The sequence below is a fragment of the Cetorhinus maximus genome, unplaced genomic scaffold, assembly GCF_964194155.1.
Source record: "Cetorhinus maximus unplaced genomic scaffold, sCetMax3.hap1.1 HAP1_SCAFFOLD_306, whole genome shotgun sequence".
In the NCBI taxonomy this organism is placed as follows: domain Eukaryota; kingdom Metazoa; phylum Chordata; class Chondrichthyes; order Lamniformes; family Cetorhinidae; genus Cetorhinus; species Cetorhinus maximus.
The window spans coordinates 400,510-427,194 of record NW_027596259.1 but is presented as its reverse complement, the minus strand read 5'-3'; the positions used below and the strand labels follow the sequence as shown (position 1 = coordinate 427,194).

Below are 26,685 nucleotides of genomic sequence, written 5' to 3'. Positions count from 1 at the left end.
TAACACGGAGCGTTTGTAGGTCAGTGAGCACAGGGGTGATGGGTGAACAAGACTTGGTGCAAGTAAGCACACGGGCAGCAGAGTTTTGGATGACCTCAAGATTACAGGGAGGCTGAATGTGGGAGGCCGGCTGGGAGTGTGTTAGGATAGTTAAGTCTAGAGATAACAAAGGAATGGATGAGAGTTTCAGCAGCAGATGAGCTGAGACTGGGATGGAGTTGGGCGATGTTACTGAGGTGGAAATAGGCGGTCTTGGTGATGATGTGGATATGTGGTTGGAAGCTCATCTTGGGGTGAAATATTTCACTATGGTTGTGAACAGTCTGGTTCAGCCTCAGTTGTCAGCGAAAGGTGCAGAGTCAGTGTCTGGTGAATGCAGTTTGTAGTGGGGACTGAAGACAATGGCTTCAATCTTCCCATTATTTAAATGGAATAATTTTCTGCTTATCCAGTACTGGATGTCAGACAAGTCAGGACGGTGTGTGACTTGGAGAGGAACTTGGAGGTGATGGTGTTCACATACCTGTTACCCTGGTCCTTCTAGGGGGTGGAGGTTGAGGGTTTGGGAGATTCTGTCAGGGTTCTCCTGCATCTCTCACTTCTCTCTCGCTCTTTCTCCCTCCTCTCATAGAAACCTGAATCTTGTGTAGGCCCAGACTGGGTGGCAGGTTCCCTTCCCTGAAGGACATTAGTGAACCAGTTGGGTTTTTATGACAATCCAGCAGTTTTCATGGTCACTTTTTCCTCGTGCCGGCCCCACAAATTCCCAGATTCATTCAGCTCAATTTCACAACCTGCCTTTGTGGTTTTGTGGGTTCTCTCTCACTCCATTTTTTCTGTTTTAAATCAATTTCACAGGATATTTGAAGGGGAGGATTTGCTGTCGGGAAACTCACACCAAGACCTGAGAGAGTCACTTGATTCATCAGGACCTGAATATTATCAGCCTTTGAACATGGAAGCAGAAAGCGCTGCTCACGCTGGGGAGAAACCGTGTAAGTGCGGGGACTGTGGGAAGGGATTCAATTACCCGTCTGACCTGCAAACTCATCGATGCACTCACACTGGGGAGAAGCCATTCGCCTGCCCTGAGTGTGGGAAGGGATTTACTCAGTCATCCACTCTGCTGACAGACCAGCGAGTTCACACTGGGGAGAGACCGTTCACCTGCTCTGAGTGTGGGATGGGATTTATTAGTTCAACCAACCTGCAGACACACCAGCAAATTCACAATGGGGAGAGACCATTCACCTGCTCAAAATGTGGCAAGGGATTCACTCGATCATTCGACCTGCTGACACACCAGCGAGTTCACACTGGGGAGAGACCGTACACCTGCTCTGAGTGTAGGAAAGGATTCACTAGGTCATCCCACCTACTGAGACATTGGCTGGTTCACTCAGACCAGAGACAGTTTACATGCTCAGTCTGCGGGTAGTGCTATAAAAGTTACCAGGACCTGATCTTGCATCAACGTGTTCACACTGACGAGAGACCGTTCAGGTGCTCTCACTGCAGGACTGGGTTCAGGCGATCATCTGACCTCATTGTACATCAGCGCAGTCACACCGGGGAGAGGCCGCTCATCTGTTCCACGTGTGGGAAGGGATTCACTCAGTCATCCAACCTGCTGAGACACCAGCAAATTCACACTGGAGAAGGGGCTGCTCACTTGCCCTGACTGTAGGAAGGGATTCATCAATTGAACCTACCCACTGAAACACCACCGAGTTCACACTGAGGAGAGACCAGTCAGCTGGTCTGTGTGTGGGAAGCAATTCACTCAGTCATTTGTGCTGCTGAGACACCAGCAAGTTGACAAGTAACAGCAAAATCCAATCATTGTAGTTAATCACATCCTGGCTGGAACCATGTTCATTGGGGTCTGTTTCTGCTGATGTTAATAAACTTCAGCCCAGTTATAGAGGCTAATATTGTCGATACAAATCAATTAAATCAACTTGGTGTGAAATACAAGGTGTGTTGAATCTTTTTAATATCTCCAATACTCTCCTTCTCCCCTGTCATCTCCAACAACAAGTGAGAGGAGCTCATGGAGCTTCTTTTTCACTAAGATTGAGACAATCTGATCAGCTGCCTCTGCTGCTTCCCTCCCTTCCACTAGCCAACTGGGCCAAACTGTCTCTAAGGTTCCTTCTTGTCTGAGCCCTGAACTCACATCTTTCTCCAGTTTCTCTCCCATCTCCCCTCATACCGTCTCAGTGCTCATCTTGTCCATGAGGCCCTCCTTCTGCTCCCTCGACCTTATTCTCACCAAACTGCTGATTATCCAACTTCCCCATGTTAGCTGATATTGTTAATGTCTCTCTCTCTTCTGGTAATGTCCATCTCATCATCAAATCTATCGTCATCACCCATCCTAAAAATAAACTTTTGACCTGACCATCTTTTCAAACTACCGCCCCATCTTCAACCTCCCTTTCCTCTCCAAAGTCCTTGTACTCGGTGTCCCCCAAGGATCTATCCTTGGCCCCTCCTATTTCTCATCTACATGCTGCCACTCGGTGACATCATCCAAAAGCACCGTGTTAGTTTTCACATGTACACTGACAACACCCAGCTCTACCTCACCACCATCCCTCTCCATTCCTCCACTGTTACTAAATTATCAAACTGCTTATCCTACATCCGGAACTGGATGAGCAGAAATTTCCTCCAATTAAAAATTGGGAAGACCAGAATCATTTTTTTCAGTCACCATTACAAATTCCGTTCCCTAACTACCGAGTCCATCCCTCTCCCTGGGAACTGTCTGAGGTTGAACCACACTGTTCACAATCTTGGTCTTTTATTTGACCCCAAGATGAGTTTCTGACCACATATCCACACCATCACTAACACCAGATATTTCAATCTCCATAACGTCGCCTGTCTCCACCCCACCCCCAGCTCATCTGCTGCTCAAACCCTCATCCATGTCCGTGTTACCTTTAGACTTGAAAATTCCAATACATTCCTAGCCGGCCCCTCACATTCACCCCATCCCCACACAGAAACATGAGATCATCAAAAACTCTGCTGCCCATGAGCCTTCTCACATCAAGTCCCGTTCACCGTTCACCCCTGTAGCCATTGACCTAAATTGGCTCCTGTTCAATTTTAAAATTCGTAACCTTGTTTACAAATCCCTTCATGGCATTATCCCTCCCTATCTCTGTAACTCCCAGTCGCACAACCCTCTGAGATATCTGTGCTATCTCATTCCGTACTCTTTAGCATCCCTGATTTTAATTACTCCATCATCGGCTGTGCCTAGGTGCAAAGTCCTGGAATTTCCTCCCTAAACCTCCCCAGCCCCTCCAGCTCTCTCTCCTGATTAAAGATGCTTGTTAATATCTGCCTCTCCAATCAAGGTTCTGCCCATTGACCCGAATATCTCCCCATGTCACTCGATGTCAAATGTTTCTTTATGAGAGTCCTGTGAAGCACCTTGACACATTTTGTTACATTAAACGTGTTTTATAAATACAAGTTGTTTCTGTTTCATGACAGCCAGTTTGTGCACAGTAAGATTCCACAAACAGCAATCAGACTAACTGATTAATCCAGTTTTATTTGGTGGTGTTAGTTAAAACACGAATGTTGGTCCCACTGCACCAGGAGAACTCCCCTGTGGACAGGATGTGGAGTTGTTGAGCTCTCCTGAGCTGAGAGTGGAGCTGATTGAGCTGTCGGGCCTGCAGTGTACCTTGCAGAGCCGCTGTCTGGGATCTTTCCTCTAAATTTACTGACTCCCAGCTGACGTTGTTTCTGCAGTTAAATAGTTAACTTTGAATATCGATCCCAATTTAATCTTCGGAGCAAAATCTGCAACTTTAAATCAGCTGCAGAAGAGAAAGAAATTTCTTGTGTTCATTTATCATCTTTCACACCCTCAGAAAATCCCAAAGTGATTCACAGTCAATGATGTATTTTGGAAGGAAGAATGAGGAGAAGCAGAATAAAGTAAATGGTACAATTTTTAACAGAGTGCAGCAACAGGGTGACTTAAGAGTGTATGTACACAAATATTTATATGTGACAGGACAAGTTGATCAAGCTGTTTAATAAAAAGCTAATGGGGTCCTCAGTTTATTCATGGAGACATGGAGAACAAAAGCATGAAAGTTATCCTGAATCTTTACAAATCAATGATTATTCCTCAGCTGAAATATTGTGTTCAATTCTGAGCACCACACTTTAGGAAAGATGTCAAGGCCTTGGAGAGGGTGTGGGGAAAATTTCCCAGAATAGTATCAGGGATAAGGGGTTTCAGTTCTGTGGAGAGACTGGGATTATTCTATTTTGAGCAGAGAAAGTTAAGAGGTGATTTAATTGAAATGTGGACATTTTTGAGGAGTTTCCCTCCACATAGGGAGAAGTAGTTTTGATTGGCAGGATGGTTGGTAACCGCTGATCACAGCTTTAAAATAACACTGTGTCTCCTGTCAATGTAAAATATCTGTCTGCACATGCTCAGTGGTCCATGCAGATGTCACTCTGCTGCTCCCAGTCTGTCAGAAAGCCTCTAAATAGAAACATGTGTATCCTTCAGAAACAGCAGCTTCCCACTTTGTTACACAGCACAAGGGAGGAGAAATAGAGAGTATGGAGTGAGAGACAGTTTCAGAATGAGTCAGGGCTGAGTCACAGATGGTCAGACAAAGTATCGGTTCCAGAAAACCCTGTAAAGCCTGGTTTCACCTAGAAAACCTCTATTGGAGACACAGAAGATGCGGTCTCATCTCTGACTGATATTGTATCAGAGACAAACACAGTATTAATCTCGCACTCAGGGGCAGTGCCAGCCAGTGATAAAATGTCCCATATTTGACCCTCTCTTACCTGTTGTAATCTCTGCAGATTTCAGAGAGAAAGGTCTTTCACTCACAAATCCAAACCTGCGCTAGACATGGCCCCTTCCCCACTCTCTGCAATAAACAGAGGGAATGTCCCTGTCTCTTCAGAACCCGGGATGTGTCCGGGTGCAGTCAAAGTTTCTGTTCATTTCCTTTTTTACAGATTCAGGGTGACAGTCTGTGAAACAGTGAACATGGTGGAGAAACAGTGCATGTGCGGCATTGGCAGCAAACACAGCCTTAAAATAACTGGCAATAAATCCATGGTGGAGATGAGGTGAAATGCCTCAGGAAGTGGCCAGACTGACAAATGACATTTTCTTCAGAAGTTCAGGGTCAAGGATACGAGCCTGTCCAAGAGAAGGATAGCTTCATCGACACCTTCCTGACTGTCACTGGACTGCCCATGGATGCCAGTTTTTCTTTATTCTTTCATTTTCATCAAGGTCAGCATTTGTTACCCATCCCTAATTGAACTGAATGCCTTGCTCGGGAAGTTAAGCAGCAACCCCATGTAGGCCAGACCAGGTGAGGATGGCAGATTTTTTTCTGAGGACATTAGTGAAGCAGATGGTAGCTGAGACCATTTCCCAGAATCAATTAATTTAAGTTAAATTCCACCAGCTGCTATGTTGGGATTTGAGCCCATGTCCCTAGAGAGATTGTTACTCCAGTGACATTACCACTGCACCAGTATCTCCCTCGAGGATTGATTTATTCAATTGAGCAACACCCAGGGTAAGTTATTTCAATTCCAAGTTGGTAATGTGATTTTATTCGAAGTGGGGCATCCCATTAATTACCATTCTATCTCATTCATGAGCCCTAGAGGAACCTCACTGATTAATTCAATTTTCAGAGTACTGTTTGAAGATCAGAGACAGAAGTAGTTGCAATCAGTTTGGAAGTAACTCCCATATCTCCCGTTCTCAAGCACTTTACCTTGAAAGATAACAAATGGAATGAAGCCAAATTTTTAAAGTGGCAAAGTCTGTAGTTTAAATTGTCAACGTACTGTCAATGGAAAGGGTTAACTTCTCTGCTTCTTTGCAAAAGGGTGGATCAAACATTCACAAATATGCACAATTGTGACAACTTTACATAACTTTATTTTCAGGTCAAAGATGAACCAGACACCATTTTAAGCTGCTTTTAAAATCTTTTGCTTTTTTCTCAGCATTTCTTCAGGCATCTTTCCAAGTAAGTGTAAAAAAACCTGAAGAAAAGTAGAACTGGAAAAGTTTCCTTTCACAGATAAACAAAAACTTCAACTTTCTGAGACTGAAAAGAGTTAAAGGGGTTGGAGTGTCCCACAGCTTGTGAGCTCCAGATCATAACCTCAAGGCTGAAGCTTATATTTAGGGAATCAAACTCTTCGATGCCTTTTACAATTGTACAAGTTCGTTGTAATTCATACTTAAAGGTTTACTTTCACTCAGTAATTATAACCTTTCACTTTTCTCAGCACAGAAGCTGACAGCATTTTAGATTCAATCCCAATTGTACACTTCTCTTGTAGCTGGCGTATGGAGAAGATCATGTCCACTGGAGATCTGCCAGCACAGAAACCACACTGTGCTTCTGGATACACTCGGTCTGCAAGTAGATGGAGTCTTTTAAGCCTGACCCTAGTGAAGGTCATCCCTGTGATGCTGAGGAGTGAGATGTCCCTGTAGTTGTTGCAATCTCCTCTGTCACTCTTGTTTTTGTATAATGTGAGGATCTTTGCATCATTCGTGTCGTGTGGAATGGATCCTACCTCCCAACAGAGAAGGAGGAGGTTATGAAGCTATGACAGTAGATGGGAGTTTCCGGGTTGGGGCATTTCAGCTGGAATTCCATCCTTGCTGAGTGTCTTTCCGCTTGCTAAACAATCAATGGCCTTTTCGAGCTCAGGTGATGAGGGTTCCTCATCCAACTCAACCTTGCAGGAAGCTGCAAGAGAGAGTCAAATGGAGACTGGGAGATGTCTGTTCGACAGGAACACAGCTCACAGTCGTGTTCACCCCAGTGGACATCTATTTACTTCTGTCAGTGAGAACTTTGCCATCTGCTTATTTCAGGGGCAACTTTGGTGATGGTCGGGCCAAGCGCCCTCCTGATCCCATCATACACAGCACGTAGATTTCCATTGTCACAGGCAGTTTGGATTTCTTTACGTTGGCTGATCCAGTGTTTATTTGTACATATCTCCCTGTCTTTTACACAACTGTCTCAGCTAATTACACAATGCTCTTGCTGTTGGGTTTATGTTGTAATCAGGTAGACTTTGCTTTTTGCTTCAATGACAGATTCATCTCTGCTGAGTAGGTCTCAAGCCAGTCTTTGTTGTGGGTTCCACCTTTACCAAATGTTGCTGCTGCTGGGTCAGAAATGATTAAACTCAGCGACTTCCAAGATTCACCAATATCAATGTTGTTTGATGAAGCTTTTGTCGATGTACCTGTAAATATTTCACTATTTTGTTTATGTTCCTTGATAATTAAGTTTCACCAATATAAAATGCAATATAAAAGTAGGGAAGTTTTACAGCAGCTGTACAGGGCCTTGATGAGCCACGTTTGGAATATTGTGTACAGCTGTGGTCTCCTTATTAGAAATAGATATAATTGCATTGAAAATATTCAGAGAAGGTTCACTCAACTCATCCCTGAATCTTCTGAAGTAAATTTGACCTTTACCCATTGGAGTTTAGAAAAATGAGAGGTGATCATATTGAAACAGATAAAATCCTAAGGGCACAAAAACAAAAAATGCTCACAAAACTCAGCAGGTCTGACAGCATCTGTGGAGAGAAAGACAGAGATAAAGTTTCGAGTCCATATGACTCTTCAAATCCTGAGGGGATTTGATAGGGTAGATAGCAGGAGGATGATTCAGCTTGTGGGACACACTAGAACGAGGGGACACAGTTTAAGAATATGTGGCCTACAATTTAAGATGGAGTTGATGAGAAATGTTCTCTCAAGGGGTCATTGTTATGTAGAATTATTTTCTCCAGAAAGCAATGGGGGCTAAATCATTGAATGTATTCAGAGCTGAGTTAGACACATTATTGATAAACAACAGAGTCAAGACTATGGGGGACAGACAGGAAAGTGGAGTTGATACCACAACCAGATCAGCCATGGTCTAATTGAAGGCTGAAGCAAACTCAAAAAGCTGAATGGCCTCCTTCTGCTCCTCAGTCTTATGTTCCTATTTGTCTCTATAACGGAGGTATCACTGTGAGTAATGTGCAAGTCAGTAAGAATTGTCAGCAAGGATTAATCAGCACTTTCTAATTGGAGATGTTCATCAGTGGAACCTCTCAGACGCTGAATTGTAGAATTTGCACGAAAGATCAATTTAAGATTGAATGACAAGTTCATAACTTTATTGAAACCGAGTTCCTGTCGAGAATTCCTGAATTAAGGGGCGAGATCTCAGATGGTGCTTTCAGAAAGCAACAATGCGGCCCCGAAAATCAATGACATACCCAGAGTATTAAACTCCAGCCAGTTATAGGGTGGATAACGTCAACACAAACAGACCAGTCACACTCAGACTATCAGTCCTGCATGTGATTAAGACCAGCACTAACAACAGAATCAAACCCTTACCCCTGCTGGTGTTTCAGCAGCTGGATAACCAATGGAATCCCTTCCCACACACACTGCAAGTGAACGGCCTCTCTCCAGTGTGAACTCGCTGGTGGGCTATGAGGTTGCCTGAATGCCTGAACCTCTTTTCACAGGAAGTGCAGCTGAATGGCTTCTCCTCAGTGTGAATTCGCTGGTGATTTACTTGTCGCAGGATTCCTAGCCTCTGACCTGGAATTGCAGCCACAGTATTTATTTGGCTATTCCAGATCAGTCTCTGGTCAAGTTACCCTCAGGATGTTGATAGCGGTGGACTCAGTGATGATAATGCTATTGAACATCAAAGGGCGATGGTTGGATTCTCTCTTGTTGGAGATGATCATTGCCTGGCACTTGTCTGGCACGAATGTTACTTGCCACTTCTCAGCCCAAGCCTGGATATTCTCCTGGTCTTGTGGCATTTGGACATGGACTGCTTCAGCATCTGAGGAGCCACGAATGGTGTGGAACATTGTGCAATCATCAGCGAACATCCCCACTTCTGACCTTATGATGGAAGGAAGGTCATTGATGAAGCTGTTGAAGATGGTTTAGCCGAGGACATTACCCTGAGGAACTCCTGCAGTGATGTCCTGGAACTGAGATGACTCTCCTTCAACAATGGCAATAATCTCCCTTTGTGCTAGGTATGACTCCAAACAGCAGAGTTTTCCCCCTTATTGCATTGACTCCAGTGTTGCTAGGGCTCATTGATGGCATACTCAGTCAAATGCTGCCTTGATGCCAAAGACAGTCACTCTCACCTCATCTTTGGAGCTCAGCTTTTTTCCCCACGTTTGAACCATGGCTGTAATGAGGACAGGAGCTAAGTGGCCCTGGCGGAACCTAAACTGAGCATCAATGAGCAGATTATTGCTGAGCAAGTGCCGCTTGACAACACTATTGATGTCCCCTTCTTGGATGTGACAGGACTGCAGAGCTTAGATCTGATCCATTGGCTGTGGGATTGCCTAGCTTTGCCTATCACTTGCTGCTTATGCTGTTTGGCATGCAAGTAGTCCTGTGTTATAGCTTCACCAGCTTGACACCTCGTTTTTAGGTATGCTCGGTGCTGCTCCTGGCATGCCCTCCTGCACTCTTCATTGAACCAGGGTTGATTCCCTGGCTCTATGACAATGTTAGAGAGGGGGATATGCCGGGCCATGAGGTTACAGATTGTGATTCAGTACATTGCTGCTGCCAATGATGGCCCACAGCACTTCATGGCTGCCCAGTCTGTTTGAAATATATTCTATTTAGCATGGTGATAGTGCCACACAACACGATGGAGGGTATTCTCAATGTAAAGACCGGACTTCATCTCCACAAGGGCTGTGTGGTGGTTACTCTTACAGGTACTGTCATGGACAGATGCCTCTGCGGTTGACAGGTTGGTGACGATGTATGTTTTTCCCTCCTGTTTGTTCACTCAGCACCAGCCGCAGACCCAGTCTAGCAGCTATGTCCTTTCGGACTCGCCCAGCTCAGTGTGTAGTGGGGCTACTGAGCCACTCTTGGTGATGGACACTGAAGTCCCCCACCCAGAGTACATTCTGCACCCTTGCCACCCTCAGCGCTTTCTCCAAGTGGTGTTCAACATGGAGGAGCACTGATTCATCAGCTGAGGGAGGGTGGTACATGAGAATCAGCAGGAGGTCTCCTTGGCCATGTTTCACCTGATGCCACGAGACTTCATGGGGTGTGGAGTCGATGTTGAGAACTCCCAGGGCAACTCCCTCCCGACTGTATATCACTGTCCTGCCACCTCTGCTAGGTCTGTCCTGCATCTGGGACAGGACAAACCCAGGGATGGTGAGGTTGAATGTGTTTGTGTTTCAGAGCATCTACTTTGATTTAAAATCTCTTTCACAGGCAGAACTTTGAAACGGTTTCTTATCAGACTGAACAGGTTGATGTGTAGTCAAGTGGGATGACTGAGTGAATCTCTCCCACACACGGAACAGGTGAACAGTCTCTCCCCAGTGTGAGTGTGCTGGTAGATACTGAGTTCACATGATCACCTGAACCCAGTTGCACAGCAAGAGCACCTGAACGGTCTCTTGTCAGTGTGAACATGTTGATAGCACGTCAGCTCCAGAGAACCTTTATAACACTTCCCACAATCCAGACGTTTAAAAGATCTTTGGTGAGTGTGAACTCACTGATGTGCCAACAGGTTAGATGAATCTGTGAATCCCTCCCCACACATGGAGCAGGTGAATGACCTCTCCCCAGTGTGAACTCACTGGTGTTGCAGCAGGACGGACAATCACCTGAACCTCTACCCGCAGTGAGAGCAGGTGAATGGAGTGGAACCGGAGAGAATGCACTGGTGAACCATCAATGAATGTGGGTTTTTAAAGCTCTTGATACATCCAAGCATTTAACCCTCTCTCTGCCGTCTGAACTTGCTGAGCATGTGGAGGCTGGATGGAGAAAGATGTGGGTTCAGGGCTCAGACAAGGGGGGAGTTAAGAGACAGTTTGTCTCAGTGGGCTAGTGGAAGGGAGGGAAGCAGCAGAAGCAGCTGATTGGATTGTCTCAATCTTAGTGACAAAGAAGCTCCATGAGCTCCTCACACTTGTTGTTGAGGGTGGAGGAGACAGGAGAGAGGGAGAGCCCTTCAAAAGGAACTAACTTGTGTTAGAGATATTAAAGAGGCTCAACACTGTCTGTTGAACACAAAACTTATTTATTTCATTTTTATTCATAATATTAACACCTATAATTGTGCTGGAGTTTATTAACATCAGCCGAAGCAGACCCCAATGAACATGGGGTTCAGTTCTGCATGTGAGTAAGAGCAAAATCCAATTACTGTTGTTGCTTGTGAACTCGCTGGTGTGTCAGCAGGTGAGATGACTGAGTGAATCCCTTCCCACACTTGGAGCAGGTGAATGGTCTCTCCCCAGTGTGAGTACGCAGATGTACAGTGAGGTGAGATGAATGCCTGAACCCAGCCCCACACTGAGAGCACTTGAATGGTCTCTCGTCAGTGTGAACACGTTGATGGGATATCAATTCCCTGGGACTTTTAAAGCAATTTCCGCAGTCTGGGCATTTAAAAGGTCTCTCAGCAGTATGAACATGCTGGTGTCTCAGCAGGTTAAATGACTGGGTGAATCCTTTCCCACACTCGGAGCAGGAGAATGGTCTCTCCCCAGTGTGAGTTCGCTGGTGCACAGTGAGTTGAGATGGCCACCTGAACCCAGTCCCACACAGAGAGCACCTGAACGGTCTCTCATCAGTGTGAACACGTTGATGAGATATCAGCTCTCCGGAACTCTTAAAACACATTTCGCAGTCTGGACATTGAAAAGGTCTCTCCCCAGTGTGAACTCGCTGGTGTTTCTGTAGGGTGGATGAATCAGTGAATGCATTCCCACACTCAGGGCAGGCGAACTCTCCAGTGTGAACTCGCTGGTGTTTCGACAAGATAGATGAGGTCGTGAATCCCTTTCCGCACTCAGGGCAGGTAAATGGCCTCTCCCCAGCATGAACTCGCTGGTGTTGCAGCAGGGTGGATGACCGAGTGAATCTCTTCCCACATTTGGAGCAGGTGAATGGTGTCTCCCCTGTGTGAACTTGCTGGTGTCTCAGCAGGTTGGATGATCGGGTGAATCCTTTCCCACACTTGGAGCAGGTGAACAGCCTCTCCCCAGTGTGAACTCGCTGGTGTGTCAGCAGGGTGGATAAGTGAATGAATCGCTTCCCACACTCAGAGCAGGTGAACGGCCTCTCCCCGGTGTGACTGCGCTGATGAATTTCCAGCTCCGAAGGGGTTCTGAATCCCTTCCCACAGTCCCCACATTTCCACGGTTTTCCCCTGTTGTGACTGTGCTTATGCCTCAACAGGCCAGATGATTGGCTGAAGCCTCGTCCACACACAGAACACATGTACGGTTTCTCCCCACTGTGAACACTGCTTTTTGCTTCCATGTTCAAAATCCATTGATGTTCAGGATCTGATGAACTAAGTGACTCTGTCAGATTTGGTTGGTGTTTCCTGCCTCAAATTCCAGATCTTCAAAAATCCTGTAAAAAAAAATCATCACTGTAGGTTCAGGATTAAATATTCAGAAGAAACAAACATTACTCCTGGTTTGAATTTGCTGTGTGTAAATCCTCCCCTTCTAACCCCCTGGAAAAGGAGTTTCCAAAATCCATCCCTGTCAGTCCAGGATAGAAATGAACAACATTCTTTCCTCCTGCTACCTGGACTAGGATATCTGCGCATGCGCCCTGCTGCACATTGACCCCTATAAAGATGGCGGCCGTTACCCCGGGCCTGAGACCTGAAGAGTCTCAGTTGTCGTTTTAGCGCAAACGCTGGACCGAAAGTTTCTAATTCGGGTCCGGAGGCCTGCACCGGGTGTTTATAAAGTTTCAGAGTCCACACTGACTCCATTTCTCTCCTGCACTCGGCTGTCACTCACCCTTTCCCGCCTCCTTCCTCCTTCAGCTCCCGCACTCCCCGGGCTTCAGGTATAACGACACTGCGCTTGCGCGGGTCGTCAGCTCTCGAGCCCCGCCCCTCGTTCACTCTGATTAGTTGGAGGACCAGCTGCTCCCGCTCGGTCCTCCAGTCCCGCCCCCTTCTTCCTATTGGTCCGGAGCTGCCGTCAATCAGCCGGGCATTGTGACGGTTTCAGATGGTGAGCGCGGCCACAGACTCAGCCTGACTTGCTGATTCTTGGCAGTATTTTCTGTTTGGGAATTAGAGCTAGAGATGGATGGTCAGTTCCCCTCTGTCCGGGGGGGATTCACACTCATTTCCCTAGTGCACTGATTATCACCTTTACTTTACATGAGAAAGTCCCCGGTTCAATCCCGGCTGGAAGCTTTGTGTTCACAATTGTTACTGAGGAGGAATTAACAGTGAGTTTAGTTTCATGTTGAACAGGGGGACAGTTATTGTCTCATTCTTTAAAATCCCCTTCTTCACCTTTAAACAGGGAACGATAATTCAGAGAAAACTGATCCACTGTGACCCGCAAACAAGATACTGCAGATGCTGGAAATCCGACCTCAAAACAGAAAATGTTGGAAACTCTCAGCAGGTCAAACAGCTTCTATGGAGAGGGAAACAGTGAATGTTTCAGGACACTAACCTTTTATCCAAACTGGAAAAATTTAGAAACGGGGACAATGTGTCAGGAGATGGGGACAGTGTGCCGGGAGATGGGACATGTATACTCGACATGTTGTTCATCTTCATAATTCACAACACTATTCCTGATGTTCATCAGCTGCCTCACTTTCTTACCCATTAATTCCATTTGCTGATCTATCAGTAATGGACTTGCTGCCATCTCGAACAAAACTGTTTTCACCACTAAGGCTCCGCTGGCATTGAATAGTCTTCATGATATCATCGCACTGGGACTGGATGACATCATCGCACTGGGACTGGATGACATCATCGCACTGGGACTGGATGACATCATAAGAGTCCATTGTTTCTTAATGACCCACATCAATAACAAGAGGAAATATTAATAAACCTGAGCACATTATCTAGGCTGACACTCCAGGGTGACATTGAGGGACTGCTGCACTGTCAGAGACAGCATCCTTCACATGGAACTTGTAGAGGCTCTGGTCACAATCTTCCAATCCTCCTTATATAGTAGTGGTGTCAAAGGACTGACAGATTGTAAATGTTACACCCCTGTTCAAAAACACTGCTATTCCAGGACAATCAGCTTCACATTAGTGGTGGGGAAAGGTTGGAGACAACAATCCGGGAGAAAATCAATTGGCACTTGGAAAAGCATGGACTAATAAATGAAAATAATCCATGTAATTGTTAAAGACAAATAATTTTTGACCAACTTGATGAAGTAATGGGAGGGTGTGTGAGGGGAGTGGGGTTGATACCTTTTACATGGGCATTCAAATGATGTTTAATATGGTACCACACAATAGCCTTGTCGGCAAAGCTGAAACCCATGAGTTTCAGCCTGAGTATAAAATTGGCTCAGGGACAGGAAGCAGAAAAGTTTGTTTTTCAGAATGGATGGGAGTTTACAGCAGTATGACCCCAGGGTCTAGTGTTGGCACTGGTGATCTCTTTGATATATGTTACTGACCTGGACATGGAGATAGGGCAGAATTTCAAATTTGCACATGACACAAAACTGGGAAATACAGGAAACTGTTATGAAGATAGTAACTAATGTCAGGAGGACATAGAGGGACTGGTGAAAATGGCAGGCACACAGCAGATACAGTATATATACCATGCTGCTTGACACATTTTATATCCTTACCAACTTTGGGAACAATGCCTGAATAGTCAGAATGGAGAGACATAAAGCAGATAGGAAACGGATTTAGAAACAGTAAAGAGAAGAAAATAATAGTGACAATACCAGTGAGAAGTATCCATGGAAATGAGAATGGGATCGGCTGAATGCAGGAGCAATAGAAACAAACTGGGAGACAGGTAAGACTCGTTATTAAGATTGTGGGAAGAAATTTGTCTGGGAGACAATCAGCTCTGAGACATTGGACTAAAATAAATGTGTGTGATGTCACTGACATGAAATAGACAAACAATTGCCGTTTATTTTATATTCCTAGCAGGTCAACCAAGGCATGGATCATACTGAGTCAGAGGATCTGTGGTTTTCCAACCGTAAGGTTGTTACGCAATGTTATAGAACATTTCTCAGAGCCACTGGTTTATGTCAGTAAAATCTGTGCATTCCTGTTTTTTGTATGGAAATTACAGAAGTCTTTTAGAGATTCAATTGGAGACATGAGCACAGAGTTGTCAAGAAACCATCATGTTAATGTGGGGACTGTTACGACTCCTGTGAAGCAGTTTGGGGCATTTTTACTACTGTTAAGGTGCTAGATCAATGCAAGTTGATGAAATTGGGAAGGGACTGAATTCCAGTCTGAGCTAGAAAGTCGTGGATCACTCACACTGCAGACTGATCACTCAGCAGCTAGATGTGGGAAGAGATGAAGTTGGTTATCCCATATACTGACAGAGCAACACAGTCACACTGGAGAGAGACCACCCCAATATTTCATGTGAGCGAGGGCATCTCATCGTTTTTCCAATTGTTCACACCCTAATTTTTGGGTTTAGAAGGTGCTCACCAAGTCTTTTTAGACAGCACCTTCCAAAACCATGACTACTACCATCTAGAAAGGCAAAGGCAGCAGACACATGGGAGCACCACCACCTGGAAATTCCCCTCCAAGCCACTCACCATCCTGACTTGGAAATATATCACTGTTCCTTCTCTGTCACTGGGTGTTATAACACAGCAGTTGGTAAAGACTGAGTTGTTTAAATCCGAGAGGGAAACTTGAGCAACTGTCATAACCTATATTTTTAATTGGTATGTTTGAGATGCAGCTCTGAATTCAGGAATAAGACCACTAAGCCTCAAAAGGTTTTTTTATATATAAAACTAAATTAATCATTTATTAATTTAACAAGTTAAACACATACACATGTCTCAAATTACTACCATAATAGTTTTTAAACAAATCCCCAAATTAATCACTCCAGGTAAATCTTCACCAAGGCAACAATAACCCATAGACTTTAAACGGATACCAGGCAAAGCACATTTGACCTTACAAATTAAATGTGAGGTTCCTTTCAATTTGGTTCCTTTGCAGACACAGTTGTAGGCTTACAGGCTGGTTAGATCTTAAATGCCTCTGCCCTACACACAAATTCCTTTCTGTTTATACCTGGCTTCCCATTTCAATGTAAATTTTCCATTGCATCCTAGGTTTTTAATGTCACATCTTCGAACAATAACATTTTCATCCCACTAATTTTATTAGTTATTTAAACACATTGCTTGGCGTCTCCCAGCTAGGTGCAAGGTTTTATTCCCACTCTTGAATGCTGTATTGAACAAATGCAAATTTACACTTTACCTTTTAACTTCCGTATGTTTATCTAATTAACATCTCAAAAGTACTATACATCAAAACACCCAGACTAGCTGGCTTTAAACCCCAACTGTCAGAATGAACATGGTTCCGTCCTGGATGTGATTCACAGCAGCAATAACAGCAAAATCGGACTCCTGCAGTCAGTTGTGAACTCGCTGGTGTTTCAGCAGGTTGGATGACTGAGTGAATCCCTTCCCACACTCGGAGCAGGTGAATGGTCTTTCTCCAGTGTGAACTCGCTGGTGTTTCAGCAGGTTGGATGACTGAGTGAATCCTTTCCCACATTTGGATCAGGTGAATGGTCTCTCTCCAGTGTGAACTCGCTGGTGGATCAGCAGGTTGAATGACTGAGTAAATCCTTTCCCACACTTGGAGCAGGTGAATGGTCTCTCTCCAGTGTGAACTCGCTGGTGTACTTTGAGGTTGTTCCAAGACCTGAATCTCTTTCCACAGGAAGTACAAGGGAATGGCCTCTCCTCAGTGTGAATTCGCTGGTGGTTCAGCAGGTCAGATGACCCAGTGAAGCCTTTCCCACATACAGGGCAGGTGAATGACTTCTCCCCAGTGTGAAGCCGCTGGTGAATTAGCAGGTAGGATGACTGAGTGAATCCCTTCCCACACTCAAAGCAGGTGAATGGCCTCTCCCCAGTGTGAACTCCCTGGTGTCTCAGCAGGCTGGATGACCAAGTGAATCCCTTCCCACACTTGGAGCAGGTGAACGGTCTCTCTCCAGTGTGAGTACGTCGGTGGATTTCCAGCGAAGATGGGTAATTGAATCCCTTCCCACAGTCCTCATATTTCCATGGTTTCTCCATGGTGTAGGTATCCCTGTGTCTCTCCAGGTTTGATAATCAGTTGAAGCCTCATCCACACAGAGAACACGGTGTGGTTTCTTCCCGCTGTGAATGGTGTGATGTTTTTTCAGGCTGTGTAACTGGTTAAAGCTCTTTCCACAGTCAGTTCACTGGAACACTCTCACTCGGGTGTGTGTGTGTCTCAGTGCTTTTCCAGTCACACTGATGTTTGAAATATTTTCCCACAGACAGAACAGACAAACATTTCTCCCTTCACATTCATATTCCGATGATACTCAGGTCCTGATGAATTGAGTGACTGTCAGATCTTGAAGTGATGTTTGGTTTGAGTTTCCCATCTGCAAATTATCCCCTTCTAATTCTCTGTAAAAGGAGTTTATAAAAGTCATCACTGCAAGAACAGAATAGAAATTCAGAACAGACAGTTCTAGTTCCTGTGGAACATTTTTTCCCCTCTTGTTCCCCCCAAAGCTGCAAATCCCCGTCCCACACAATCTCCCTCCTCCCTGCGCTGAAATCCAGAGTTTTGGACAATTCTGTATCTTTTTAACAAATTTGTACAACTGGAGATAACAACTTTTTTGATCATACACTTCAGTCATTACTTGTGACAAAACATTAATCTGAAACCCCCTGACCGACCATACAGAATAGCAGATGTTAACCTTGTGTCCAAAACTCACAGTGTGGAGATTTAATGAGCGATTGTGAAGATGGTTTCTCCAAACCTCCCTGGGTTTCCTTCCTTCCTTCTCTCTCTCTCTAACTGAGTTAAACCTGGGATCAGTCTCATGGCCCATTCTGGTTCCTGCTTTTCTTCCTGATGACTAATTAACCCCAATTAAACACTGAGAAGACTGAAGACACTGTTTTCAGTGCCTGCTCCAATCTCCATTTCCCAGATACCAACTCCATCCGTCTCCCTGGGAACAGTCTGAGATTAAACCTGTCTGTTCACAACCACGGTGTTAAAATTGATTTCGAGATGAGTTTCTGACCTCATATCTGTGCCATCACTAAGGTCGCCTGTTTCCACCTCTGTAACATCACCCAACCTCACCCTGTCTCAGTGAATCTGCTGCTGAAACCCTCATCGCTGCCGTTGTTACCTCCAAACTCGACTATTCCAACACACTCCTGGCTGGTCTCCCACGTTACCCTCTGCAAACTTAACACCATCCAAAAGTCTCCTGTCCATGTCTTCACTCACAGTGAGGCCCATTCCCCTAACATCCCTTTGCTTCCTGACCTGCCTTGGCTCCCAGTCAAGCAACAACTTGATTCTAAAATTCTCATCCTTGTTTTCAAATCCCTCCATGGCCTCGCCCCTCCCTATCTCTGTAATCCCCTCCAGCCCCACAACCCTCTGAGATATCTGCACTGCTCTAATTCTGGTCCTGTACATTCCCTATTTTAATCACTCCACCATTAGTGACCGTGCCTTCAGTTCCCTTGTCCCCAAGCTCTGAGATTCTCTCCCTACACCTCTCCATCTGTCTACCACACTTTCCCCCTTTAATGCACTTGAGTATTGTTAAAAACATTTAATCCTGTACTCATCAGGACAGACACAAGAACATCAAATTTCAAAGATTATCAGTCAGGCTCGTAAAGTGTCTCACTTACATTTGCTAGAAGCTACATATATTCATACACAGGGACCTGTCCTCTGCAGGCAGAAGGAACAAGTCCAGGCATGGCACCTTTTGTTGAATTAAACAAAAGCACATGATGATAACTACCTGGAACATTCTCCATAGCAATGACCAATCAGAACTGACTGGCCAACCAATCAGCACCCTTTTCTCATGCAGTATAAACTGTTGTTCCCTATGAAATTTGGTTTATTTTTGGCCCTGCACTCTCACTATTTCCTTTTTGAATGACTCCCACCGCTCTGATGTAGATTTTCCTACAAGTAGCTGCTCCCAGTCCACTTTGGCCAAATCTCGTCTTATCATATTAAAATCAGCCTTCACCCAATTCAGAATCTTTATTTCTAGATCATCTTTGGCCTTTTCCATAACTACCTTAAATCTTACTCAATTATGGTTACTATCACCGAAATGCTCCCCCACAGACACTCCTACCACTTGCCCGGCTTCGGACTGCTGCCTCACTCGTAGGACTTCCTATGTGCTGGCTTAAAAAGCTCTCTTGGGTACATTTTAAGAACTCATCCACCTCTAAGCCTTTCACACTTTGTCGATCCCAGTTAATATTGGGGAAGTTGAAATCCCCGACTATTATTACCCTATCATTTTTACACTTCTCTGAGATTTGCCTACATATCTGCCCTTCTATCTCTCACTGTCTGTTTAGGGGTCTATAGTACACTCCCAGCAATGTGATTTCCCCCTTTTTGTTTTTAGGTTCTACCTATATGGCCTCATTTGAGGAACCTTCTAAGATATCATCCCTCCTTATTGCCGTAATTGACTCCTTGATCAACACTGTGACCCGCACCTCCTCTTTTACACCCCCACCCCCGTCTCACCCAAAGATTCCATACCCCAGAGTATTGAGCTGTGAGTCCTGCCCCTCCCTCAACCATGTCTCCGTTATAGCAATGATATCATATCCCCATATGTTCATCAACACCCTCAACTCATCGGCCTTACTTGCAAGAGTTATTGCATTAAAATAGTTGCCATCCAGCCTTGCCATGCTGCCTTGTGCCTTAACTTGACAATATATGCTCTGCCTTCCAGACTGACTTGATTTTTTCCTTCTATACTTGTCTGTGCATCACACCTAGTACACCTCCACTCTGTAACCCATCCCCCGCTAAGTTAGTTTAACCCCCCACCCACAGCATTAGCAACCCCCTCGCAAGGATGTTGGTCCTGTTCCAGCCCAGGTGCAACCTGTCAGACTTGTATTGGCCCAAACTTCCCCAGAAATGGGCCCATTGATCCAGGAATCTAAAGCCCTCCCTCCTGCACCATCCCTTGGATAGTGATGGAATTTTTGGAATCTCCTTTTTACAGCATTTTATTTTAATTCATTCATGGGATGCGAGCATCGCTGGCTGCGCCAGCATTTCTTGCCTATGCCTCATTGCCCTTGAGAAGGTGGTGGGGAGCTGCCTTCTTGAACCGCTGCACTCCATGTGGTGTAGGTACACCCACAGTGCTGTTGGGAAGGAAGTTCCAGGATTTTGACCCAGCGACATTGATGGAACGGAGATATATTTCCAAGTCAGGATGTTGAGTGACTTGGAGGGGAATTTACAAGTGATGGTGTTCCCATGTATCTGCTGCCCTTGTCCTTCTAGATGGTAGTGGTCGTGCGTTTGGAAGCTGCTGCCTAAGGAGACTTGGTGAGGATTTGCAGACGGGAAATTCAAACCAAACATCACATCAAGATTGGACAGATTCACTCGATTCAACAGGACCTGAATATCATTGTTCCACCTGCTTCATCCCTCATAAACAGTGTGAAGTCCATGATATTTCTACTTCTCCTTAGCTCTGAAGAAGAGTCATACGGACTCGAGACGTTAACTCTGTCTCTCTCTGCACAGATGCTGTCAGACCTGCTGAGCTTTTGCAACATTTTGATCTTTTGCCCCCAATAAAGATGGCGGCGGCGCGTGCGCCCTGATGCACTTTGCCCCCAATAAAGATGGCGGCCGTTACCCCGGGTCTGTAACTGGGAGAAAGCTGCGGCCTTGCTCGGTGCAAATGGGGAAACGCTTACCCCGGGGACCGGAAAGTTATTTTTCAGGGATTGCTGTTTACATAACATGTTTAGGAAGCCTCCCCGCCCACCCGCCGGATCCATCGCTCCCTCCGCCCCGCCATTCAACCACTCACCGATTCCGGTTCCGAGACAGAAGCGTCTCTCAGTCGCCATTACTCACACTGCGCATGCTTCACTCCCAGTCCGGCCCCGCCCCTCATTCATTCCGATTGGCTGGAGGATCAGCGCGGTCCTCCAGGCATGTCCCCTCTTACTATTGGCCTGGAGCTGCCGTCAATCAGCCGGGCATTGTGACGGTTCCAAATGGTGTGAGCGGCCAGACTCAGCCTGACTTGGTGATTCTTGGCAGCATTTTCTGTTTGGGAATTAGAGCTAGAGATGGATGGTCAGTTCCCCTCTGTCCGGGGGGATTCACACTCATTTCCCTAGTGCACTGATTATCACCTTTACTTTACATGAGAAAGTCCCCGGTTCAATCCCGGCTGGAAGCTTTGTGTTTACAATTGATTTTTAAAAATTCATTCATGAGATGCTGGGGGAAGTTCAAGGATTTTGACCCAGTGACAGTGAAGGAACGACGATATTTCCAAGCCAGGATGGCGAGTGACTTGGAGGGGAACTTTCAGGTGCTGGTGTTCCCATGTGTTTGCTGCCCTTGTCCTTCTAGATGGTAGTGGTCGCGGGTTTGGAAGGTGATGCCCAAGGAACCTTCGTGAGTTTCTGCAGTGCATCTTGGAGATGGTAGATACTGCTGCGACTGTGTGTTGGTGGTGGATAGAATAAATGTTTGTGGATGTGGTGCCAATCCAGTGCATTGCTTTGTCCTAGATGGTGTTGAGCTCTTGAGCGTTTTTGGTGCTGCACTGATCCTGGCAAGTAGAGAGTGTTCCATCGCGCTCCTGACTTGTGCCTTGTAGATTGTGGACAGGCTTTGGGGAGTCAGGAGGTGAGATATTTGCCGCAGGAATCCTCGCCTCTGACTGGCTCTTGTAGCCGGACTAGTGAAGCCCAACGCAAACTGGAGGAACAGCACCTCATCTTCCGACTAGGCACTTTACAGCCTTCTGGGCTGAATATTGAATTCAACAACTTTAGATCTTAAACTCCCCCTCCCCCCATCCCCACCCCGTTTCTTTTCCCCCCCCACCCGCCTTTTTTTTCAATAATTTATATAGATTCTTCTTTCCCCACCTATTTCCATTATTTTTAAATCTAAAACTAAAACCTTTAGTCTTTCCACCCCACCCCCACTAGAGCTGTACTTTGAATATCCTGTCTTGCATTCTTAATTAGCACTTTTCTCAGACAAAGACCACCACCTTCAACACCTCTTTGACCCTTTTGTCTCTGACATCTTTTGATTATCTGCTCACACCACACCCTCAATGTGTCTCTTCCCCCCCACCCACCTTAAACCAATTTATATTTCTCCCTTGTTGAAACTATGCTTCAGTTCTGCTGAAGGGCCATGAGGGCTCGAAACGTTGACTGATTTCTTCTCCGCCGATGCTGCCAGACTTGCTGAGTTTTTCCAGGTAATTCTGTTTTTATTTTGTTTTGGATTTCCAGCATCCGCAGTAGCTTTTAGCTTTTTGTTTTTATCTATGTATATGGCTGGTCCAATTCAGTTTCTGGTAAATGGTAACCCCAGGATGTTGATAATGGGAGATTAAATGGTAGTAATGCATTTGAATGTCAAGGGGAGTTGCTTAGCTTCTCTCTTGTTGGAGATAGCCATAGCCTGGCACTTATGTGGCATGAATGTTACTTTCCACTTGCCAGACCAAGCCTGGGTAATGTCCATAAGACCATAACATTTAGGAGCAGAAGCTGGCCATTTGGCTAGATGGCGACCGTTACCCCAGGTCTGTAACTGGGAGAAAGTTGCGGCCTCGCTCGGTGCATCGAGTCTGCTCCGCCATTCAATGAGATCATGGCTCATCTGATAATCCTCAATTCCACTTCCCTGCCTTGTCCCCATAACCTTGATTTCCTTACTGATTAAAAATCTGTCTATCTCAGCCTTGAATATACTTAATGACCCAGCCTCTACAGCCCTCTGTGGTAAAGAATTCCACAGATTCACTACCCTCTGAGAGAAGAAATTCTGCCTCATCTATTTTTTAAATGGGCACCCCCTAACTCTGAGATTATGCCCTCTAGTCATAGACTCTCTCACAAAGGGAAACAACCTCTCAGCATCTACCCTGTCAAGCCCCCGAAGAATCTTATATGTTTCAATAAGGTCGCCCCTCATTCTTCTAAACTCCAATGAGTACAGGCCCAACCTACTCAACCTCTCCTCAAAAGAAAATCCCTCCATACCCGGGATCAACAGAATGAATCTTCTCCGGGCTGCCTCCAGTGCCAGAATACCTTTCCTTATATAGGGGACCAAAATTGTTCACAGTATTCTCGGGGCGGTCTAACTGCTGCCTTGTATAGTTTTGCCAAGACTTTCCTTTTTTATACTCCATTCCCTTTGAAATTAAGACCAACATTCTATTTTCCTTCCCTATTACCTGCTGAACGTTTATGTTAGCTTTTTGGGATTCATGCACAAGGACTCCCAAATCCCTCTGTGCTGCAGCCTTCTGCAGTCTTTCTCCACTTTAATAATATTCAGCTCCTCTATCCTTCCCGTCAAATAGCATAACCTCACATATTCCCTACTTATATTCCATCTGCCAAGTTTTTCCAGGTCTTAGTACATTTGGACATGGATTGTTTCAGGACCTGAGGAGTCCCGAATGGTGCTGAACATTGTGCAATCATCAGAGAACATCCCCACTCCTGACCTTATGATGGAAGGAAGGCCATTGATGAGGCAGCAGAAGATGGTTGGGCCGAGGACACTATCCTGAGGAACTCCTGCAGCGTTGTCCTGAGTTGAGATGATTGACCTCCAACAACCACAACCCAGGACTCAAACCAGTGGAGAGTTTCCCCACTCATTTCCATTGACTCCCGTTTTGCTAGGGCTCTTTGATGCCACACTCGGTCAAATGCTGCCTTGATGTTAAGGGCAGTTACTCTGACCTTACGTCCGGAGTTCAACTGTTTTGTCCATGTTTGAACGTAGGCTGTAATGAGGTCAGGAGCTGAGTGATCCTGGCAAAACCCAAATTGAGCACCAGTGACCTGATTATTGCTAAGCAAGTTCCACTTGATTGCACTGTTGATGACCCCTTCCATTACTTTGTTGATGATCGAGAGTAGAATGATAGAGCAGTAATTGGACCGATTGGGTTTATCATGCCTTGTGTACAGGACACACCCGGGCCATTTTCCACATTGCTGGGGAGATGCGAGTGTTGTGGCTGTACTGGAACAGATTGGCTATGGGTGCAGCGAGTTCTGAAGTCCAGGTTTTCAGTACTATTGAAGATGGGGATATTTGTCGAGCCTCCTCCTCTAATGAGTTGTTAAATTGTCCACCGCCATTCACGACTGAGTGTGGCAGGACTGCAGAGCTTAGACCTGATCCATTGGTTGTGGAATCGCTTAGATCTGTCTGTCACATATCATTTACACTGTTTGGCCTGCAAGTAGTCCTATGTTGTAGCTTCACCAGGTTGACATCTCATTTTTGTGTATGCCAGATGCTGCTCCTGGAATGCCTCCTGCACTCTTAATTGAACCAGGGTAGATCCCCTGGCTTGATGGTACTGGTAGAGTTGGGGGGGTTTGCCAGGCCAAAAGGTTACAGATTATGGTTGAGTGCAATTCTGCTGCTGCCGTTGGCCCAGAGCGCCCCAAGGATGCCCAGCCTTGAGTTTCTAGATCTGTTCGAAACCTATGTTATTTAGCACGATAGTAATGCCACACCATAAGATGGAGGGCGTCCTCAATGTGAGGATGGGACTTCGTCTCCACAACGACTTCGTAGGAGGTGACTCCTACTGATGCTGTCATGGAAAGGTGCGTCTGCAGCAGACGGAGTGATGAGGATGAGATCAAGTATGTTTTTCCCTCTTGAAGACTCTCTCATGACTTGTCACAGACCTAGTCTAGCAGCTATGTCTTTTAGGAATCGACCAGCTCGGTCAGTAGTAGTGCTATTGATCCACTCTCTGTTATTGAGGAGGAATTCATCATGAGTTTAGTTTCATGTCGACCAAGTGGACGGAATGTTTTAGGTCGCTGACCTTTTTCATTGTGTCACCTGGAAAGTGTGTTTGGGGACCTGGAATGTGGGAAGGGAAGAGGTGAAGAGCTGGCCCTGGATCTGCTGTGCTTGTATGGAAATGATTCACAGTGATGTTCATAAGAAAACAAGAAATAGGAGCTGGGGTAGACCATATGGCTCTTTGAGACTGTTCCACCATTAAATGATCTTTCAGCTTAACTCCACATTCCTGCCCCATTCCAATATCCATTGATTCCCTTAGTGTCCAAATATTCTAGTGAGATAATCTCTCAAATAGAGGATGATGAATAACAGCTCGCAACCACAGTCCTCTCTCCCACTGCCATACCGATCCTTCCAACATACAGGAATTTGGGGCAATAGTGATATTGATGCTCAGATTAGCTCTGTCTCCATATGTTAAATTGGATCGAGAAGCACTGGGGAAGGTGCAAAACAGATTTACTGGAATGATGCCAGAATTGGAAAGTTATATCAATCAACAAAGATTCAACAGTTTGCAAAGATTTTGTTTGGAGAAGAGAGTGAGAGATGACCTGACCGAGCATTTTAAGATAGTGAAAGGGTTTGACAGGATGGACACGTGGAAGATGTTTCCACTTGTGAATGGATGGAAATAAATATAAGTTAGTCATTAATAAATCTAATGTGTAAATCATGATCAATTTTCATTCATCAGAGATAATGCAGAGTGTTCCGGAAACACTCAGCACATCTAGGAGCATCTGCAGTGAGAAGAATTAAGTTTTCAGGACTGTTCACTGATGCTATATTCCTCCCTGTACCGGTACTACCAGATCTGCCATTTTAATTTCAGATTCACAACACCCGCTTTTTGATAACTGTAGATTGTTGAGAATGTGGAACTCATTATCTGAAGGGTTTGAGATCCCCGTGTGAGCTGGAAACTTATGGGTAAAATCACACTGTGAAATAATCGTTCACAAGCTGAGTTGTTACATTCTTACTGATGACAGAATTTAAATGTTTTGTGTATGGAATGAAAAATCACTTGTTCACACGGCCTCCTGAGATTCCAGTGAGTTCACATTTAACGAGGGATTTGTTCTGCTGTTAATTACACCTGGCACAGAACTATGGCGGAAGACCAGTGCACTTTATTAAGTCAATTGATATCAAAAAACATTGTTATATCTTGGCCCTGTGGATCCAATCGTCACTGGATCACAAATAATAAATTCCTATTCAGAAATAAGGACTTTCAATGGCAGCGGGGCTACCCAGCATTCAAAGGGGAACAGAATGTGTCCTATCCTCACAACAGGAGCTCCCGGCACATGCGCATTACTGTGTGTGCTGGGGCATGCGCATTGCGGTATGTTTCACGAGCATGCGCAGTACTGGTCTGCGACAGAAGCTGCTCAGAGTGGGTGAGAATGTCGAGTGGAGCAAACTAACAGAGTTAGTGGGTGTGTGAGGAGGAATGGAGCCAGCGGAATGGGCAGGGAGGCTTCATAAAGACACAGTGCAGGCCTCAGAGCCCAAATAACAAGGTACCGGTCTTGTGTTTGCAGAGAACGGGCCGAAAAATTCTGGAGTTCTCCCTTCGCCAGACTCGGGGTAACGGCCGCCATCTTTATAGGGGG

General features: G+C 45.4%; 2 protein-coding genes and 1 pseudogene across 2 annotated transcripts in view; 1 reads left to right on the top strand and 2 right to left on the bottom strand.

The window, feature by feature from the left end:
• Positions 1–955: 955 nt before the first annotated feature.
• The window catches only part of LOC144673190 (uncharacterized), a 63,453-nt gene continuing 37,723 nt past the window's right edge, over positions 956–26,685 (top strand). Inside the window, exons 1-2 of the mRNA XM_078535153.1 lie at positions 956–1,365; positions 1,450–1,641. Of these exons, the coding sequence (XP_078391279.1) occupies positions 956–1,365; positions 1,450–1,641 (602 nt within the window). The remainder of the gene's footprint in view (positions 1,366–1,449; positions 1,642–26,685) is intronic.
• LOC144673174 (uncharacterized) lies at positions 11,157–12,977 on the bottom strand. The gene is made up of 2 exons (XM_078535138.1): positions 12,916–12,977; positions 11,157–12,514 (listed from the first exon to the last, which is right to left on the bottom strand). Exon 2 carries the CDS (start codon positions 12,416–12,418, stop codon positions 11,294–11,296), a length of 1,125 nt encoding a protein of 374 aa, XP_078391264.1. The 5' UTR covers positions 12,419–12,514; positions 12,916–12,977; the 3' UTR covers positions 11,157–11,293.
• LOC144673183 (uncharacterized) lies at positions 16,549–23,405 on the bottom strand (annotated as a pseudogene).

Coding starts and splice junctions, on each gene's coding strand:
- LOC144673174 (XM_078535138.1), bottom strand. CDS start 12,418: ATGGAAGCAAAAAGCAGTGTTCACAGTGGGGAGAAACCGTACATGTGT.